The 16,215-nt window shown below is 43.2% G+C and overlaps 1 protein-coding gene across 1 annotated transcript in view; it reads left to right on the plus strand.

The window, feature by feature from the left end:
* The first annotated feature begins 569 nt into the window (after positions 1-569).
* EFCC1 (EF-hand and coiled-coil domain containing 1) overlaps positions 570-16,215 on the plus strand; it is a 54,964-nt gene continuing 39,318 nt past the window's right edge. Inside the window, exons 1-2 of the mRNA XM_032193864.1 lie at positions 570-1,262; positions 2,616-3,022. Coding sequence (XP_032049755.1) covers positions 570-1,262; positions 2,616-3,022 — 1,100 coding nt within the window. The remainder of the gene's footprint in view (positions 1,263-2,615; positions 3,023-16,215) is intronic.

The following is a 16,215-nucleotide window of genomic DNA, read 5'->3' on the forward strand; positions in this document are numbered from 1 at the left end:
CCCTGCCCTCGCTCCATGCACGCCCAGCCCAGGCCCCTGCGTGCTGCTGTGGCTGTGCCTGGCTCTGGTCCGTGCCCAGAGCCCTGGCGGCACCTCGGGGCCGCACCGCAGTCCTGGCCCCATCCGCTGCTGCTCTTGACAGGACTTCTTGCGTGGCCCCGGGACCCGGCTCGGCACCGTGCCCTGCCGCCCCACGGCACAGCCAGGACATCCCCGGCCCGTGTCAGTCCCCGCGGAGCTGTCGGGGCTGCGCTCACCGAGAGCCGGCCGCAGGCTGCTGCTCAGGCGGGGCGGGCAGCGACAGCACAGGCGGCTTCCGAGCGCTGGACCAGAGCTGCTGGAGACCGGGCACCCCTTTCGCTCACACCTGGCTTTTAAAGACCCCGAAGGGGACGGACACCCCGCGGGACGGCCGCCCTGCTTTGGAGAGCTCGCTCCTCCGCGCCCCGCTAACTTTTGATGAACTTGGCGGGGGCGGGCGGGGGCGGGCCCGGGGCGGGGGCAGCGGCGGCGGCAGGGAGCGGGGCCGGGGCCGGGTTGGGGCCGGTGCTCGGCGGGCTGCGGGCGCGATGGAGCCGCCCGAGGGCTGGGACCCGTACGGGCGGCCGGCCCGGAGGACGCAGTGGCTGGTGAGCGCCCTGGCTTACCACTACGGGCTGGACCGCGGCGTGGAGAACGAGATCGTGGTGCTGGCCACCGGGCTGGACCAGTACCTGCAGGAGATCTTCCACCACCTGGACTGCGCCGGCGAGGGCCGCATCCCCGGCGAGGATTTCCGCACGCTGTGCCAGGTGCTGGGGCTGGGCGAGGAGGCGGCGGCCGACCCCGAGGAGCGGCTGGCGCTGCGGGAGGGGCTGGCGGCCGAGCTCACCTTCCGCCAGTTCCACGCCCGCCTCTGCGGCTACTTCAGCACCCGGGCGGGCAGCGCCCCGCGCCGCGCCGTGCCCCGCCTGCCGCTGGGCCGGGAGAGCGAGCACATCGAGACCCAGATCCGGCTGCGCAGCCCCCGCCGCCGCCGCCGGGACGCGACCGGGACCGGGGCCGGGCAGGGCTCTGCGGGGCGGCGGGGAGGCGGCGGGGGCTCGGCGGAGCGGCGGCCGGCGGCGCCCTGCTCGCGGGAGTGCTACGAGGAGATCGTGGCGCTGGAGCAGGCCGAGGACCGCATCGCCAAGCTGGAGGAGGAGAACGGCAGCCTGCGGGAGCTGGTGGAGGACATGCGGGCCGCCCTGCAGAGCAGCGACGCCCGCTGCCTGGCCCTGCAGGTGAGTGCCCGGGGCCGCCCCCCAGCCCCCAAAGCCCTCCGGGCCCGGAGGGAGCGGGGCGAGGAGCCCGGGGCAGAGCTGCGCTGCTCCTCTTCGGCGTTAACCCGTGAGCCAAGTTAAGAGCCAAGGTGGCTCTTAACGTTTCTCCGGGACTCCTCAAGCAGAAGTGCTGTGCTTTCACTGCTGTGCCAGGGGCTGCTTCTGGTACAGGTGGTCAGGGCATTGATTCAATGCCTTGATTTAATTGATCAGATGGTAATAGCGTTTAACTGATATTATTCATTCAGTGCATGTGGGGAAGCACTGGAAACCATCCTGCTCAAACTGCAAAAGCCTTACAAGGCTTCAGTGTAACACCACTAAGTGTGACACGTTGCTTTTTGCTGCTGCACATCAGTCAGGCAGTTACGTAGCAATCACACGCTGCTGGGGTTTCTCTCCAAAGAAAAAACTTGTGGATGCTTACCCACACACACACAGCACAGGTGGTTACTCACTCTTACACGCTTCGGAGCTTTACCTCAGAAACACTGGCAGGCGGTGTGTTTCCTTCTGAGTGCAGCTGGTAGAGCCCAGGGCAGGAGCCAGGTCTGTCACGGGCTGACAGGCCGTCCCTGGCTCCTCGGCAGGGCCTCTCTAGTTGTGTGGTCTCTTTCTGCTGTATTGGCTTGGGTGAAACAAGAATATACTTAACTGCAGTTAAACCACTCTGGCATGAAATAGCATGGACCAGGCAAAACACTGAAGGCTGTTTCCCAGTTGTTCTGGTGCCTCTAGTCAGGTTGGCTTTAACATAACACAGCACCCATGGAAATTTGCTCCACGTGTGCCATTGCCACTTGGTGTTAGCTGTCTGTCTTTACAATGCCAGCATGGCAGGTAAACGATACTTTTACCAATTTCAACTGGGATCACCAGTCAAAGACCCCAGAAAGAATGAGAAGAGGACAGAGGTCAGGGCTCCAGAACACCACCAGCCGCTCTCTGTCCTCTTCTACTGAACACAACTTTAAAAAATGTAATCAGAGGTATTTTTCAGAATAGTATTTGCCTTTTGAGAACAGACTAAGATAATGATGTTACAGCTATACAGAAACTTGTGCAAGTAACAAATTTTCCTTTTGAACAATTCAGAAAAGTAAATTTATAGATACATATTTAAAAAACTCTTTTCAAGAGGTTTCTTTGTCTCTGTATTTTGCAAAGGTAACCAGTATATTAATTGCTGTTCAACCATATGTAATTAATAACCGTAACAACAACAACACAATCCAACCATTCAATCTTGATTAAAATGTCATTTGTTTTAAAATACATTAATTTGTCCCTGCTTTATGCTCCCGTTCAATATAGGTAGGACTGCGGAAAAGCCACGCTAACCATAAGGAAGAAGGGACCTGTTTTATAGGGAGTAAGAGACAGTTAACACAGGACAACTCCCAGACCAAGTGCCTTCAGAGTGTCCTGAAAGAAGTGGAACTCATCCGGAGCTCCAGGGATGGGCAAATTGAAGAAGCCATTAGGTTCAACCAAGAACTGGAACGAGAGCTGAAGAGCTCTCAGGAAGCATTAGTCAATCTGGAAGACTGCAACCGTAACCTGAAGAGGGAACAAGCAGAAATGAGGAAGAAGGTTGAAGAGGCCAGACATGCAGTCCTTAACAGTCTGGGCAAAGTGAAGGAGCTAGAAGTGAAGGCTAACGAAGTGCCACACTTGCAAATATACATTCAGCAGCTAGAATCAGAACTGCAGCACTACAGGTAAGTTTGAGTCTGCCAAGTAACGGCTACCAAATCACGGTATGTCACCACATTTTAGCTTGAAGATCACTGGTTATAGCTTAATGAGTGTTCCCAAATACATCTTCTAAAGTACAGGTAGAGGAAAAATAGGAGCTACTTATCAGTCGTGTTGATAGGGATCCCAACTGGAACCTGCACGTTTAGTAGAAGGTAGGTTAAAATAAGGGAGAACAGACAGCTGAAGTCACTCCTCAAACATGGGTAATAGGACTCAACGTAGTAATACTTCAAGAAAATTTCAACAGAAATTGCTAATGGTCCTTCAGAATCTGTTTCCAAAACACTTACTTTTGACTTTAACTAACCATGATAAATTCAGTCTTTTCCCATTAGTTAAGTCACACATACAGAAACAGCTGCTACCAGGCAGCTGATGCTCCGTTTCTTATTGAAGTTGTTCAATTTGTCATATGAATTGGAGAAAAATGCACAAGGCCAGCTTCTGCTCAGCTGGCTTAAACTCTGCTGTGACGTTATCACTTGTTTACTCATTAGAATATGGAATGCTCCAGAAGAAAAGTTAAAACACTTCCATTAAACCATGCAATAATGTAGTGGAAGTCTCTAGCATAAACTGTATCATCCAACTAGAAACCACTTTTGTGCAAGCATAAATAAACGTTTCCAAGATTAAGAAAGTTGGCCACAAATTTAATGATACACTGGTTTTGTTGCTTTTTATCTCAAACTTGAAGCCATTGATGGAGTGCTAGGTAGGCAATTCTGCCCCAGTTTTCAAATTGACCTGTGGAATGAAATGTTGTTTAGATTTTTACTGACCCAAAGTAAAGCTAATATTTATATTTTTTTCAACGGTACTAAAAGTAGTGTTTTAATACATTGTCTATTCTGATCTCCTTGTCTCTTCCTAAACTGATACTTCCTCTGTTTGCTTATAAGAAGAATTCGTAGTGAGTTATTTGTAGCATCATGGCTATTGTACTGTTTTATGAAGTGAGGAAATTCTAAAAATAATCATTTTATCCGGTGTCTTTCTATAAGCATTGTGTATGTTAATATCTGTGTGGTTGCAGAAGATAAAAGCATTTCTTTAAAAGTCTATAGGATTTTAAAAACACCATCGAGGCACGTAATGTCCCGGATGACTGTCATTTACAGGGATATCTGGATGAATGACACTACTACCCATGCTTCTGAGATTGCACTATTTATCTAGTTTATCAAGTTCTCCTTGGCATGAGCAGAAAAGGCTTAAGATGAGCTCTTGTCCTGCAGAATTGCTTTTCCAAAGTATGATGAAACATTAAAAATCACTTTTGAACTGGTAAAAATAAACTAATTGAAGACAATAAGAAATGCCAGCTGGGCCTTGCAGAGCAGGAACTTTTACAGGTCACACCAAAACAAATAGAGGGAGTTAAAAAATGGAAATTTTAGGGGTTTGTCTTTTTTTTTTTTCTTCCACATGCAAGACCCTTTAATGGTTCTTGATTCCATATCAGTAGCCATAAAGCATTCCCATCTCCCTGTCTATGTAATATGGCTCCTGACTTAAACAGCTTAAGGACAGAGCCACCTAATAATGACTGTGACTTGCATGCCTGGGATCATATTCCCCAGTGTGTGGAATTCTCTAATAAGAGCAGTGCAGGGATGCCCATGCAAGCAGAGAACCAGGTAAATGAAGCAGTGCAGAGCTCTGAGTTACTGCGATGGAAGAGCTTACCACTAGCTTGGCTGTCTCCACCCTCTGTAGCCATTGGCATCAAAGCTTGTCCCACTCACTGTACTTGCTCACAGGTGCGCTACAAAAGGCAGAATACTTCTGCTCATACAAAATCACATTCTCCTGTTGTGCAGCAGTCCAAAACCCACAAGCATAAGTTCAGGTGAGGTGCAAGGAAGCACATGTTGAGGGTAAGACAATGAGTTGGCCAAAACATAGAGATGGAGAAACAGCTGCTACATCCTGCAGGTTTCTCAGACTGTCAATGGACAAATGGATTTCTTGTAATTTTATTCAAGTTACTACTCCAATGAGCGGTTTCTCCATTTCTATGTGCCACAAAAAGTTTGTAAGCATAAGAGCAGGATATCTAGGTTTGGCAAGAATTAATGCTGCAAGGCAGCAGCACAGAGAAATGCATGGGGATTTGAGTACTGCAAAAAGCACGTAAGGTTGCAGATTTGTCTCCTGAGAATTCACCTTAATTGGCTTGGTGTGACCACTATTTTACTCCAGGCAAAGCCTAATTTCTTTCAGAGAGGATCATGTGCAGGAGTGAGACTTTTCTATGACTTTTATGTGCTACTCCTCTTTATACTTTCATATTTCTAAAGTGAAGAATAAAGTAATTCCTCCTTCAGGTTCAGATTTCAAAGATCTATAAACATCTAAATCCCACTTCTAGAGTGGGATCTTACACTAATTCACTATCAGTGAAGCCTGGAGCCCCATCAACCCTAAATTATAATGCCTAATTCAGGAAACAACTTCAATCCTGAAACACTTTCTTGAATAGATGCAAACTTTAAAGTACCACCAAGTGTTTAAATGTTTTTCTGAATTGTTATAAACAACTGCCCTTTCTGCCTACAGATCCATATTGCTGTAAATTTAATGCAAAAACTTACTATGAATCTGTTTGGTAAAAATTTGCTAACCTGTGTGACAAACTTCTGATTTGTATAGTTGCCTGTATCACTGTTTAAAATGATCCTATCGTGTTACAAGGTTCCTAAGCCAACCTAGTAGACCAAAGACTTTTCTTGCCTTAAGTTGCACAATGTATTCTTACAACACTCCATGCAGGCCTCAGGTTTTAGTCCACTGTTTCCTCCACCACTATAAATTTTTACTAGCTTTTATTTTTAAATGCCTATCAATTTAATGAGTCAGTTGAAACAATATAAAGGTAAATTTTGAGAAAATTCCTTACTGAAAAGCATCAGTTAAATTCATTTCAGAGGAAAAAAAAAAAAGTCATAAGAAATTGTATTCTTTATCATTTGGTATTATGTCAAAAATGTGTAATTCAGAAGGCCAGTACACAGGAAAGTTTACAAAGTTAGGTGGGCCTCATTTCTTAAGCAGTGCTGTTCAGAGTTACTCTCATTTTGTACTGGCACACTTGATTCCATCTTCCTAGGTATAGGACATTTCATTAGTTATTACTGACGCTCAGCTCTTTTGGTTTTGCACTGCTTTCCCGGTTTCTAACGATGACGCTGAGACTAACCTCCAAACACTCATTCCCTCTCAGCCTGATGTCAGCTGCACACCTGCAAGTTAAATGCATAAATGAAGGTACTGACTAGAGCCCAGGACAGACTAGTTACCTCCACCTGATATATCCTCTTAATCAGAGAGCAAATCATTAACAGGTATTCCCTAATTTTTTTCCCAGTAAACTTTGTTCCTCCTCAAGGTGACACCATCTGTGTATTCGAATATAGTTTTATGATTTATAAATATTATTTATAGGAGTGTCACATATAAAAATGTTACTACAATAAAACTGTCACATCTACTACTCCTAGTTATCCATTCAGCCGTTTTCCCTGTCAGAGAAGGAAATGAGATTGGTTTGACATGAATTGTTCTTGCCAAATATAAGTCGTCTCTGTTTTCTACACTACATTGTAGGTGGCTTAAAAATTGATCACTTAATAAAGTTTACAGATTTTTTTTCCAGTTAATAGCGTTAGTGGGAATAATGGAATTTAACAACCTTTTTCTTTAATCCCAATGTAGCACATAAAAGGAGAGGTCATTTAGAATTGAAACAGACTTCATAATGGAGATGTTCACAGAGGTTTTATGTTGCTCTGCTAGACAGCAGGACAGTAATTACATAGGTCAGAGAAAGGGGTCATAAAATACCAAAAATGCTTCCCATACATATGGTCTGTCTCCCAAATTACTTAATTATCCATCAGCATTTATATGTGTTAATGAGCAGGAATCCTTTTTACTTGGAATGCAAAGTTGCTTGTTTTATTCCCTCATTCTCTTAGCATTATGAAAATGAAGGCCTCCAGCATTATCTCCCCCATCTATTTCTCTGACAGTCAGCAATGGTAGTTTTTCTGAATAGTTATGCTATATGTTATCCTACAACAGCAGTAGTTCAAATTTTCTTCTCTTCCAGGAGACAGTGTCCTGCTCTTTTCAATAACTTCTCTGATTATCATTACTCTCTAAAGTGTAGCAAGATGGAGCAAACAGATCCAAATCAATAATCCAAGAAAAGGGGAGGAATATGGAAATGTTCCTACCCGATACAGAATCGGCTCTGTTAAGTGAAGAACGAAAGGCTCTAGGAAAGAAACAGTATCCACAAAAGAAGGTATATGTAGAAGTATATACAGTAGGTTATTTCCAATCTGAATGATAATGCACGTCTTATATTTAGGCATTCTAGAACTGTTCTTTTATTTAAAAATTAGACATTAAATAAAGAAAAACTGGACAACTTTTTGCTTGAGTAGTGTCATCAATGTCAACTACTTGCTGATTGTAAAGTGAATTGCACTTTGGAAATTTATCAGATGGCACAAAAATTGAATGGAGCCTGTGTGTGTATATATGCTGGACTACACAAAAGACTGCATAGATCCACAAACAATAAGTACATCCTTGGACAAGAGCAGTGACGGCCAGGGAACAATGACTGATGACAGTCAATAAGAACAGTGACAGGAAACTGAACTCAAGAAGTTCAGAGACATTAAATAAACTTTTTTTTTTTTTTTTTTTATAGCCCTCATCTGTAAGAACACTTTAACAGATAGCTTTAGATGAACTTGTCATCTCATTTTATTTTCTGATTTTGCTTATATCTAATATTCTACTCAAGACTGTGAGAAGTTATAGATTACATAGAAGTTTGCCAACAAATACAGAATTTCAGAAGTTTTTCAAGAAGTTAAAAGTATCAGGCTATTATGTGCTCATCATCTGAACCTTAGGCCACTTGCATATCCCTAGTCATAGAAAAATCATAAGCCGAACAACCAAATCAGATTACTACTCTTTTGAAATACTTTAAAGGAAAATCTTATAATAGAAGGTATTGCTTTATATGGTAGAAAGAACTGTACAGAGCAATTTAAATATTTTAACTTTACACTGAAGAAAATGTGTAGCACCTGGTTCTATGGAAGTATTTGTTTTATTTCAAACTCAGTGGTTTTTGTTTTTGTTTGTGGTTGCGTTTTTTTTTTTTTTTTTTTTTTTTTTTTTACAATAATATTTGCTTCCCCTTGTAATAGCAAAACCTTTACTTCATATCCATTCAAATTAATGCAAGTGCACTTATCCACACAGAACTTTGTCTGCTAATTCTGACAGTTGAAATGTAGCCAGTTTTCTGGCCTTTTTCAGTGCTGGGATCATAGTTACAGTACACTTGTCCTTGGAAAACTTTCCCTGGTTTCTCACTAGATCCTCCCTTTCATCTGGCTTGCCTTATTTGCTGTGTTTGGAGTAATTCATTGTGAGCACAATAGCAGTGGCACATCTGTGGCCACCGTGCATTCACTTGGGTGGACATGCTTTCGCCATGTCCGAGGCTTCTCTGTAGCTCTGAGGAGCTACATGTGTTGAACTCGCTGGAGCTGTCACTTGGCAACCCCCATTGTACGTCCCTTCCTAGAGACTGAGATGGTAAAGTGTGCCACAAGCCTTGCTGTAGTCAACAGTAACAACAAGGTAGTCCCTGCCAAAGGAATTTGGTCAGAAAACCAATGCCTTCTACTGCCCAAACATCCTAGGTGATGTTACGTATTAGCCATCTTGGGTTATGCTAGCAAAAATCAGTGATTAATTTCATACACTAAGACAACTCCTTAAATAAAAATAACTACTTTCCCATACGTACACCTTTCAAATCATTTTGTGAAAATGCACTCCCTTCCAGAGGCAGCGTGCACCTCTCTGAACGCACTGTTACTGCACTCCCTCTTACTGCAGCAATCAAAAATAAGGAGAAACGAACCTAGATCATGAATGGCTCGGCTGCACCCCTCTGGATTGCTGGGGTCAGCTCCTGTCCTGCACCTTTCTATGCCAAACAGTGGCAGTGTGTCACCTTCTGCCACGAAGGCTTCTGCCTGGTGGCTGTCTGGCCAGTGACAGGACGTCGCTGCCCTGTGCTGCTGTCGTGCTTACAGCCCTTAGAGTTGACCTCGGTACAGTCTGGCTCACAGACACTGACACTTCAGATCCTGCTGCGTACAGATAAAGGCACAAAAAACTCGATGCATCAGGGTTATTCTGGGACTGGAGTTCTCAGCTTGACAAGACTGGAATTTATGCATCTTTCTTGACCTAAAAGCAAGCTTGCATCAGTGTATGAGAGCCATGTAATAAGAACAATTATATATTACCAATAAAAATACACATTGCAGCCTCCTGTCACAAAGTGCTGCAGCTCATGAACCTCACTGGGGAGTGAGGAGGACTGTGGCACCTGCATAGTCGCTCACCTTGACTCTCACGTGCATCCTAAGCAAATCTGACAAGTTTTTAAGCTGCTTTTATGCAAAAAAAAGGAAAGGAAACTGGCCCAAGCATTTCAGTTGTTCCCCATCTCCCTATGTTCTGTGTGAGTGGGTTGCCCTGTGCTGTGCCCTGCTCATACACTTATGTGGCCAGACCTGCTGAACTCAGCAGGGGCGTTCCTTTGCTTATAGGACTAATGAGATCATAAGGAGGCAACACAGTTTTTATGGATTGAAATTCTACCAAACCTTCCTAAATGATGCTTTAAGGAGCCAGCAGTGTTTAAAAAATCAGATTTTTCTTCAGGTTCTTAATCCTCAGTTTTGTAAGATATCATAACGCTATATATTAAAGTAATATATAAATAAATATAAATATAAATAAATAAAGCTATATATTAAAGTGTTAAACCTGGGTCTGCTAAGTTCATCTCCCTGGACATCAAAATATTGAAACAAAAATACCAGGGTCTAGGTCCTGAGAGGACCAGAGCATTGGCAAGTACTTCAGGCAGGCCCTTAAACACGTGTGTAGTATAAAGTATTCAACGGCTCCACTAAGCCCTTTCAGAGCCTAAACTGAAACAAACAAGCCAACCGTATCTCAAGTGGTTTTCGTGCATGTCAGTTCTGCCATCAACTCACATAAACTACTCTGAAAATCAAACCAGGCTGTTATCTATACTCAGAAACAAGCAGGGAGTTCTGCATTCCTTTACGCCTTTTACTCCACTGGAGGTAAAAAAAAAAATAATTCCTTCCCTTTTAATTTTCCTCACAAAACCTGAAAATTACTTCATGAAAATGAGGAGAGGAGGAATTCTACTAAACTAGTAAGAACCAATTGTTTACTCTTAGTTCCTCATCTCTCTGTCAGGATACACAGTAGGGTAGTTTGTAAATAGATGCTGATCACCCAAGTTTTCAAACAAATTAAATGAATTTGTTCAGCTAAAATAGTCTGTTCCTGAAATACAGAGGGATCTGCAGGGGAGGAGGCATTATCTCTTGAATAGATCCCCAAAATGACAATGATGTGACAAGATATGAAGTAATCCCAGAACAGTTCAAGGGAGATTTGCACATTGTAGCTAAAAGTAATTTTTAATTTATGTGCCAGGAAAAATCATGGAATCATGAAACTAGAAATGCCAGAGGGAAAAGCCCACTTGAACCTCGCCTTTGATTCGTAAGGAGGACGTTCTGCTTCAGCAGCTTCTGTCAATGGCTGCTGGGGTTAGCCACCAGGGAATGAAATTACCCTAGCCTCTCCATAGGCTCACATGCAACCATTCTGCTTCAATCATTAACTTAAGTTCTCAAAAATCACCTGTATGTAATGTAAATATTAAGTTATCTAGACACCCAGGGAAGTATCTAGAAAGCAAAACTAGTTGACTCCGTGTCTTCATTGAGAACGTGCCATAACAAAAACCCACAGCCCAGCTAAGTTCTTAAACCCCATCCTTGGGATAGGAAAGGCAAAATCAAAGGATCTGGAATACCACTGCGTTGCTTAGCACACTTCAGCAGTACTCGCATAGAGGTGGACACTCATTCTGTGTATAAGTCTGCCCAGACTCTAAGCACACTGGGGGGTGAGCTAACATGTCACTGATGTTAGGAAATACAATATAGGCAATTTCTATATTTTCAATGACAGAATACCATTATTTAGCACCACTGCAAATACTTACTGAGTGCCATGTTCTGTTTGCCTGTCTTCTCATCGTAGTCAGAACTTGTGTTGAATCACTGGCCATAGTTAGCCTATACCATTCTCTTCATTCTCTTGTACGTTTTTTCAACTTTATCAGCACCTTGTCTGCATATCATACAAAGCGATTAAAATCTAGACTGATATTTGCCTTTCTAGTGGCTGGCTGAGGGTCTTCTCTTTGCGATATTTGCCAGATTTACCAGGTATTCTGCATCTTAGCTGCTCAGAACTGTGGCCACTGAACAACCTAAAGAAAAGTGCTGCCCTCAAATTAGAAGAAAAAAAAAAAAAGCTAGAAGTGAATGTTCTGTGCTGTAATTAAAACTTTGACTAAGCAGTCTCTGCATCTAGTCTTAAAGTTTTACATTCTGAAATAATTCCGAACTGAAAAAACAGGAGAAAAAAAAAAAAAAAAAAAAAAAAAAAGGAAATTTCTAACTTGCATTTGAAGGGGAAGAGGGAAAGATGTGGATGAGGCTGATCAACTGGTCAAAGTATTTGATTCAGTCCATTATAGACGGAAAATATTTCCCCAGTTCCAGATGTGTAATTAGCTGCGTGCTCAACTCAGGCAACCTGGAAGGCGTGAGATAGATTAAGAATATAGCTTCCAATTTTATTCACAAAGATAATTCTGTATCTATGGGAAAAGGCACTTGAATACTTTTATATAGCCTTCCGTATTGCTCCTCTGAAAAGCTGAAAAATTTGATAAAAATGAATAGATATGTGCGTCCTTATAGGATCACAAAGTTTTGGATCAACTTCAAAGACATGAAAACTTAAAGCAAGGAGCAAAATTTGTTCATTATTGCAGGTATCCGCATGGCAGGATACTGACTGTATTCTGTCCACAAATGCCATTTCATTCAGTACCCTCACAGGAACATTATAAAAAAAATAGGTCAGAAAATAAATGTCAAATGTAAGCTTTGAGCATGACACATCTTTAGAAATATACTTCTGTAAAACAAGTAACTTCAGCCTTCATAGCATAGTCCTTAAATCTCCTTGAAAAGAAAAAACCACAGCGTAAGGGCTGTGACTGGCTGTTGCAGTCCCTCCTTGTTTGTGGAAAAAAAGCCCTCCAAAGGGTGCCTGAGTTTCTAGTGCTAATTGCCGTCACATTACACACCATCCATTTCAAGAGAAGAGGTGCCAAGTGTTGGGAATCAGCTTACATCAGAAAGACCCCAAAGCTGTCAATAAATCCACAGAACAAAATCGGGCTCTGTGCTCTGCTTTGTGAGAAGTCTCTTCCCCACATAGTGTTTCAGTGCAGGTCCACGATGTCACATTAATCATAACCCTAAAAAGCTGGTATGCACAGCACATCTGCTCCGCTTTTATTCTCCGTACTTGACCCCAGCACATGTCCTTGGCATTAGTTCACGTAACATCAAAGTATCTGGTACTGCGTATGGTGAGCTCAGCCAAGTCAAAAGCACAACTTGGTCAGGTTTAAGCTGGGCTGGGAACGCAGCATTTCCACGCTGCTGAAGCTCTAGGTCTAGAGCAGCACTCTGCTTCGCTGAAATTCAAACAATCAAGACAAAGCCAATGCTTATGAAAACCACAGAACAGTAGGTTCTGTTATCCCTGTGTGTCAGCAAATATCCAAGGTGGGGTTTCCAGCAGGACACATGCAGCTGGGGGTACGTCCATACTTTGGGGCACAGCAGTGTGTTGACTCCCAGTGAGTCTTCTCTGGAGCAGAGGACAATGTGGCATCAGCACATCCAAACACCAGCTCTCTTGAATTAATTCAAGTGATTTTTACACCATACAACATCGCAACACCCTTAAAACCATAAGTCTGATAGATGGTCTCTGCTGCAGAACCAAGGGGAAATGAGGGGGCTGTTTGCAGTGGTTTAATTTAGTGACAGATCTGGCGTGAGTGAGGTAAACAGATGGACTGCTCTGACAGCAAGTGCTCCGAGTTAATTCAGACCCTGGTTGTGATGAGATTGGCTCTGCAGTAAGGGAAGTCTTCTGGCTGTGAAATATTGCCACCACTAGAGGAATATTCATGGGTGAATGCACTGGCTTTGAACAAAAGACCTTTCAGGGTAGCCAGAGTGTTGATATCTTTCAGAAAAGTTATGATTGATCTCCATACAACAGAGTTATCCTGGGGACATCAGTCTTGTACTTGCTACTTTTTGTCCCTTGTCAAAACAAGCAGTTTCTGCAGCATGGTGTCCTTCATAGAGGTTCTGCAGTATTTTCTCTTGTTCTCTCCCCTTTTGTTACCTCCTTGCTTTGCTCTGATTTTTTTCAGTTTCCAAGTGATGTTTTCAAATGCATAAAGTAGGAAACTTTAAAAAGTACATAAATTTAAAGCTTTTTAGATATACAGTATGCAGTACGTGAATTATTCAATGGGCAACTATATGATGCTTTGGTTAGAAAGGTCCCTCATTTGATGTTCTATAACAGAAATCACGGCTTCCAGCCATCCACCACAGAACCAGTGGGGCACTTCGTTAGTCAGTCACATAACATTAACACACAACAGAGAACCCTCCTAGCCCATCAGGAGCTTACAGCTCACAGCATGGGAGCCCCACGCATGTCTCATTCAGTAGTTCTCTGCCTACCCCCTTGATCTCACCCCTCAAGGTTAAAGAAATAAAGCTCTCAGCCTCCTCTAGTAATAAATAAGCTGAGGGACATGAGAGAGCTCCTGACTTCCCAGGTCCAGGTGCAAACACCAGTTACATTCCTGGTCCATAACACAGGCATGACTACAGAGGATAAAATATTTCTTCCCTCTCTGTGCTTGTGCCAGAAACCTGGCAGGTTGGATGAAAACAGTCTGTGGCATGCTGGGGCTGATGCTCAGCAAGGTGCCTGAGAAAGCACAGGCACTTGGATGTGTCATGCTGATGTGCACCCGCTGCTTGCTCTAAATGTGGCTTCCAGAAGGGAGGAGGAACCATGTCTCACATTGCTTTTCAAGTTTTCTTCACTAGTTGTCAGAACAGGCAAGGAGTTCTGCTGCTCCGTCAACACTCAGGCATCTACACCAAATCTCAGCAGAGAGAATCTCTCCATCTTCCCTTTCTTCCTCAGCCCTAAAATCTGGCAGTGGCCAAGAACATCCTGTGCTACAACACCATACAAATGATAATAGAATAATAATAGAAAATCACAACCTTGATCTCAACTTGAACGTTAGTAAAAGGGATGCAAAGCTGTCACTTCAGTGCCTAAACATGGAGTATGGTGGTTCCCTAGTGTCTCTGGCAGACCCAAAGGCCAATCTGTGGAAAAAAAACCACAGTATTTGAGAATACTTTGCTGTGCTCATGGCTAGAAGTTGTTTTCCTGTTCTCAGATGTCCCGGTGGTCTTAATGAGAAGAGTAATAATAGCGTGTTTTGTTTTCTGTTCTATTGGATTCTCACTCGATTTAAAACAGGTAGATCAAGGTAATGAGAATAATTACTTTTGTTTATGTTTAAGGTGTAAAACACTGAATTATTAATTTAGTATATATAACAAGCACCAATGTCTAGAAGCTGTACAAAATAACTTTTATATCCATCAATATATGCCAAAGAACAAGTAAATTTCATAACTAAATTAAAAGAAATGCTAACTCAAAAAATACTTGCTGCCCACCCATTAAGGCTTAAAGTGCAACAGTGTAGTTCTAGTCTTAACTGCATTATGTAGAATCCTTCTGCAGTTGCCTTCACAGATCAACAAAAACCACGAAGCGAGTTGGCTAGCTCTGGACTGGGACAGAGCTGCTCCAGTTCAAACAACACAGAATCAGAATTAGAGCTTGCCAGTGGATTTTGGTTTTTATGGTCTAGGATCTGAATTCACATCAAGTAATCATGATTTAAGATCTGAAATCCTGAAAGCTTGGAGGCATTTAGATGTGTACCCTCCATAAATCAGATAAATGGTCAATCCCTAAGGCTTGGCACTTGTTGTGAAGTAATAAAAGTCATTTATATTTAAAATAGATTGTTGCAGTTCTCCAGCCTTATCAGTTAAGGCTGTAGTTTTGAAAACAGCATAGTCTTGCATCAAACAAGCATTTTCTTCTAGTTAAGATAAAGGTTGCTTATAATCTACACTGTTATTAGTCATAATAAATTAATAATAATGACCTCTTATATCAAATGAAGTTCTTTTTAGGACAGAAGATTATTAATGCTGGAAAGGGAAATGATTATTTTTTCTGCTTCCAAGCAAAGTGCATCTGTGGCAGCCTCCCTTGGGCTACCTAAATCAATGGTGCTGTTTTAGGAGCAAGCATGACGCACAATACAGAAGTCACTGGGAAGCAATTGCTGCTTTGCTGCTCCACGTACTCATGTTGTAATTTCAATTCTATTAATCTGCGTTTACCTGTCAGTACATACAGCAAACACAGAAAATAACCCTGAACACAGCAATGACTCCACAGCACACAGCAGAGCTCACAAAAGGCCCCCAGAACCCTCCAGTTTATCTAGTCAGTCCCTGAAGGCAGAGCCGAACTGACAATTTCTTTCCTTCGTGTGGCTCTGTAAAGAAAAGGCCATGGTGAGCAGGAGCGGAGGGAAGAAAGAGCAGTTTTGCTCATTACCGTGAAAAAGGAGCTGTCAAAGTGTCACCTTCTTTCCTCCTTCCTCCCTCACCAGCCTCTTTTTGACCCAGGGAATGGAAGCCTAAATCAAACAGTCAGGATGAATGATGGAACTGCACGGTCTGTACTAAACAAAAAGGGAGGCTGTTGAGGGTGGTAAAAAGGGGGCCCATCCGAAGGCAGCAGACAACACTCAGCTGTTTGTTTCCTCCATTTCATTATGACAGAGGCTGGTGCTGAAACAGCCGTGGTGGGAAGCTAGGCCCCCTTCGTTCTGTATCCATAAACAGTGTCTGTAAGGTTCCCGCATGCATAAAATGAACTGTAAGGCATGGATATTTATTTTGTGGTCAAAGGGAACAGGATTAGTAGGAGG

This window comes from Aythya fuligula, chromosome 10, assembly GCF_009819795.1.
Source record: "Aythya fuligula isolate bAytFul2 chromosome 10, bAytFul2.pri, whole genome shotgun sequence".
In the NCBI taxonomy this organism is placed as follows: Eukaryota; Metazoa; Chordata; class Aves; order Anseriformes; family Anatidae; genus Aythya; species Aythya fuligula.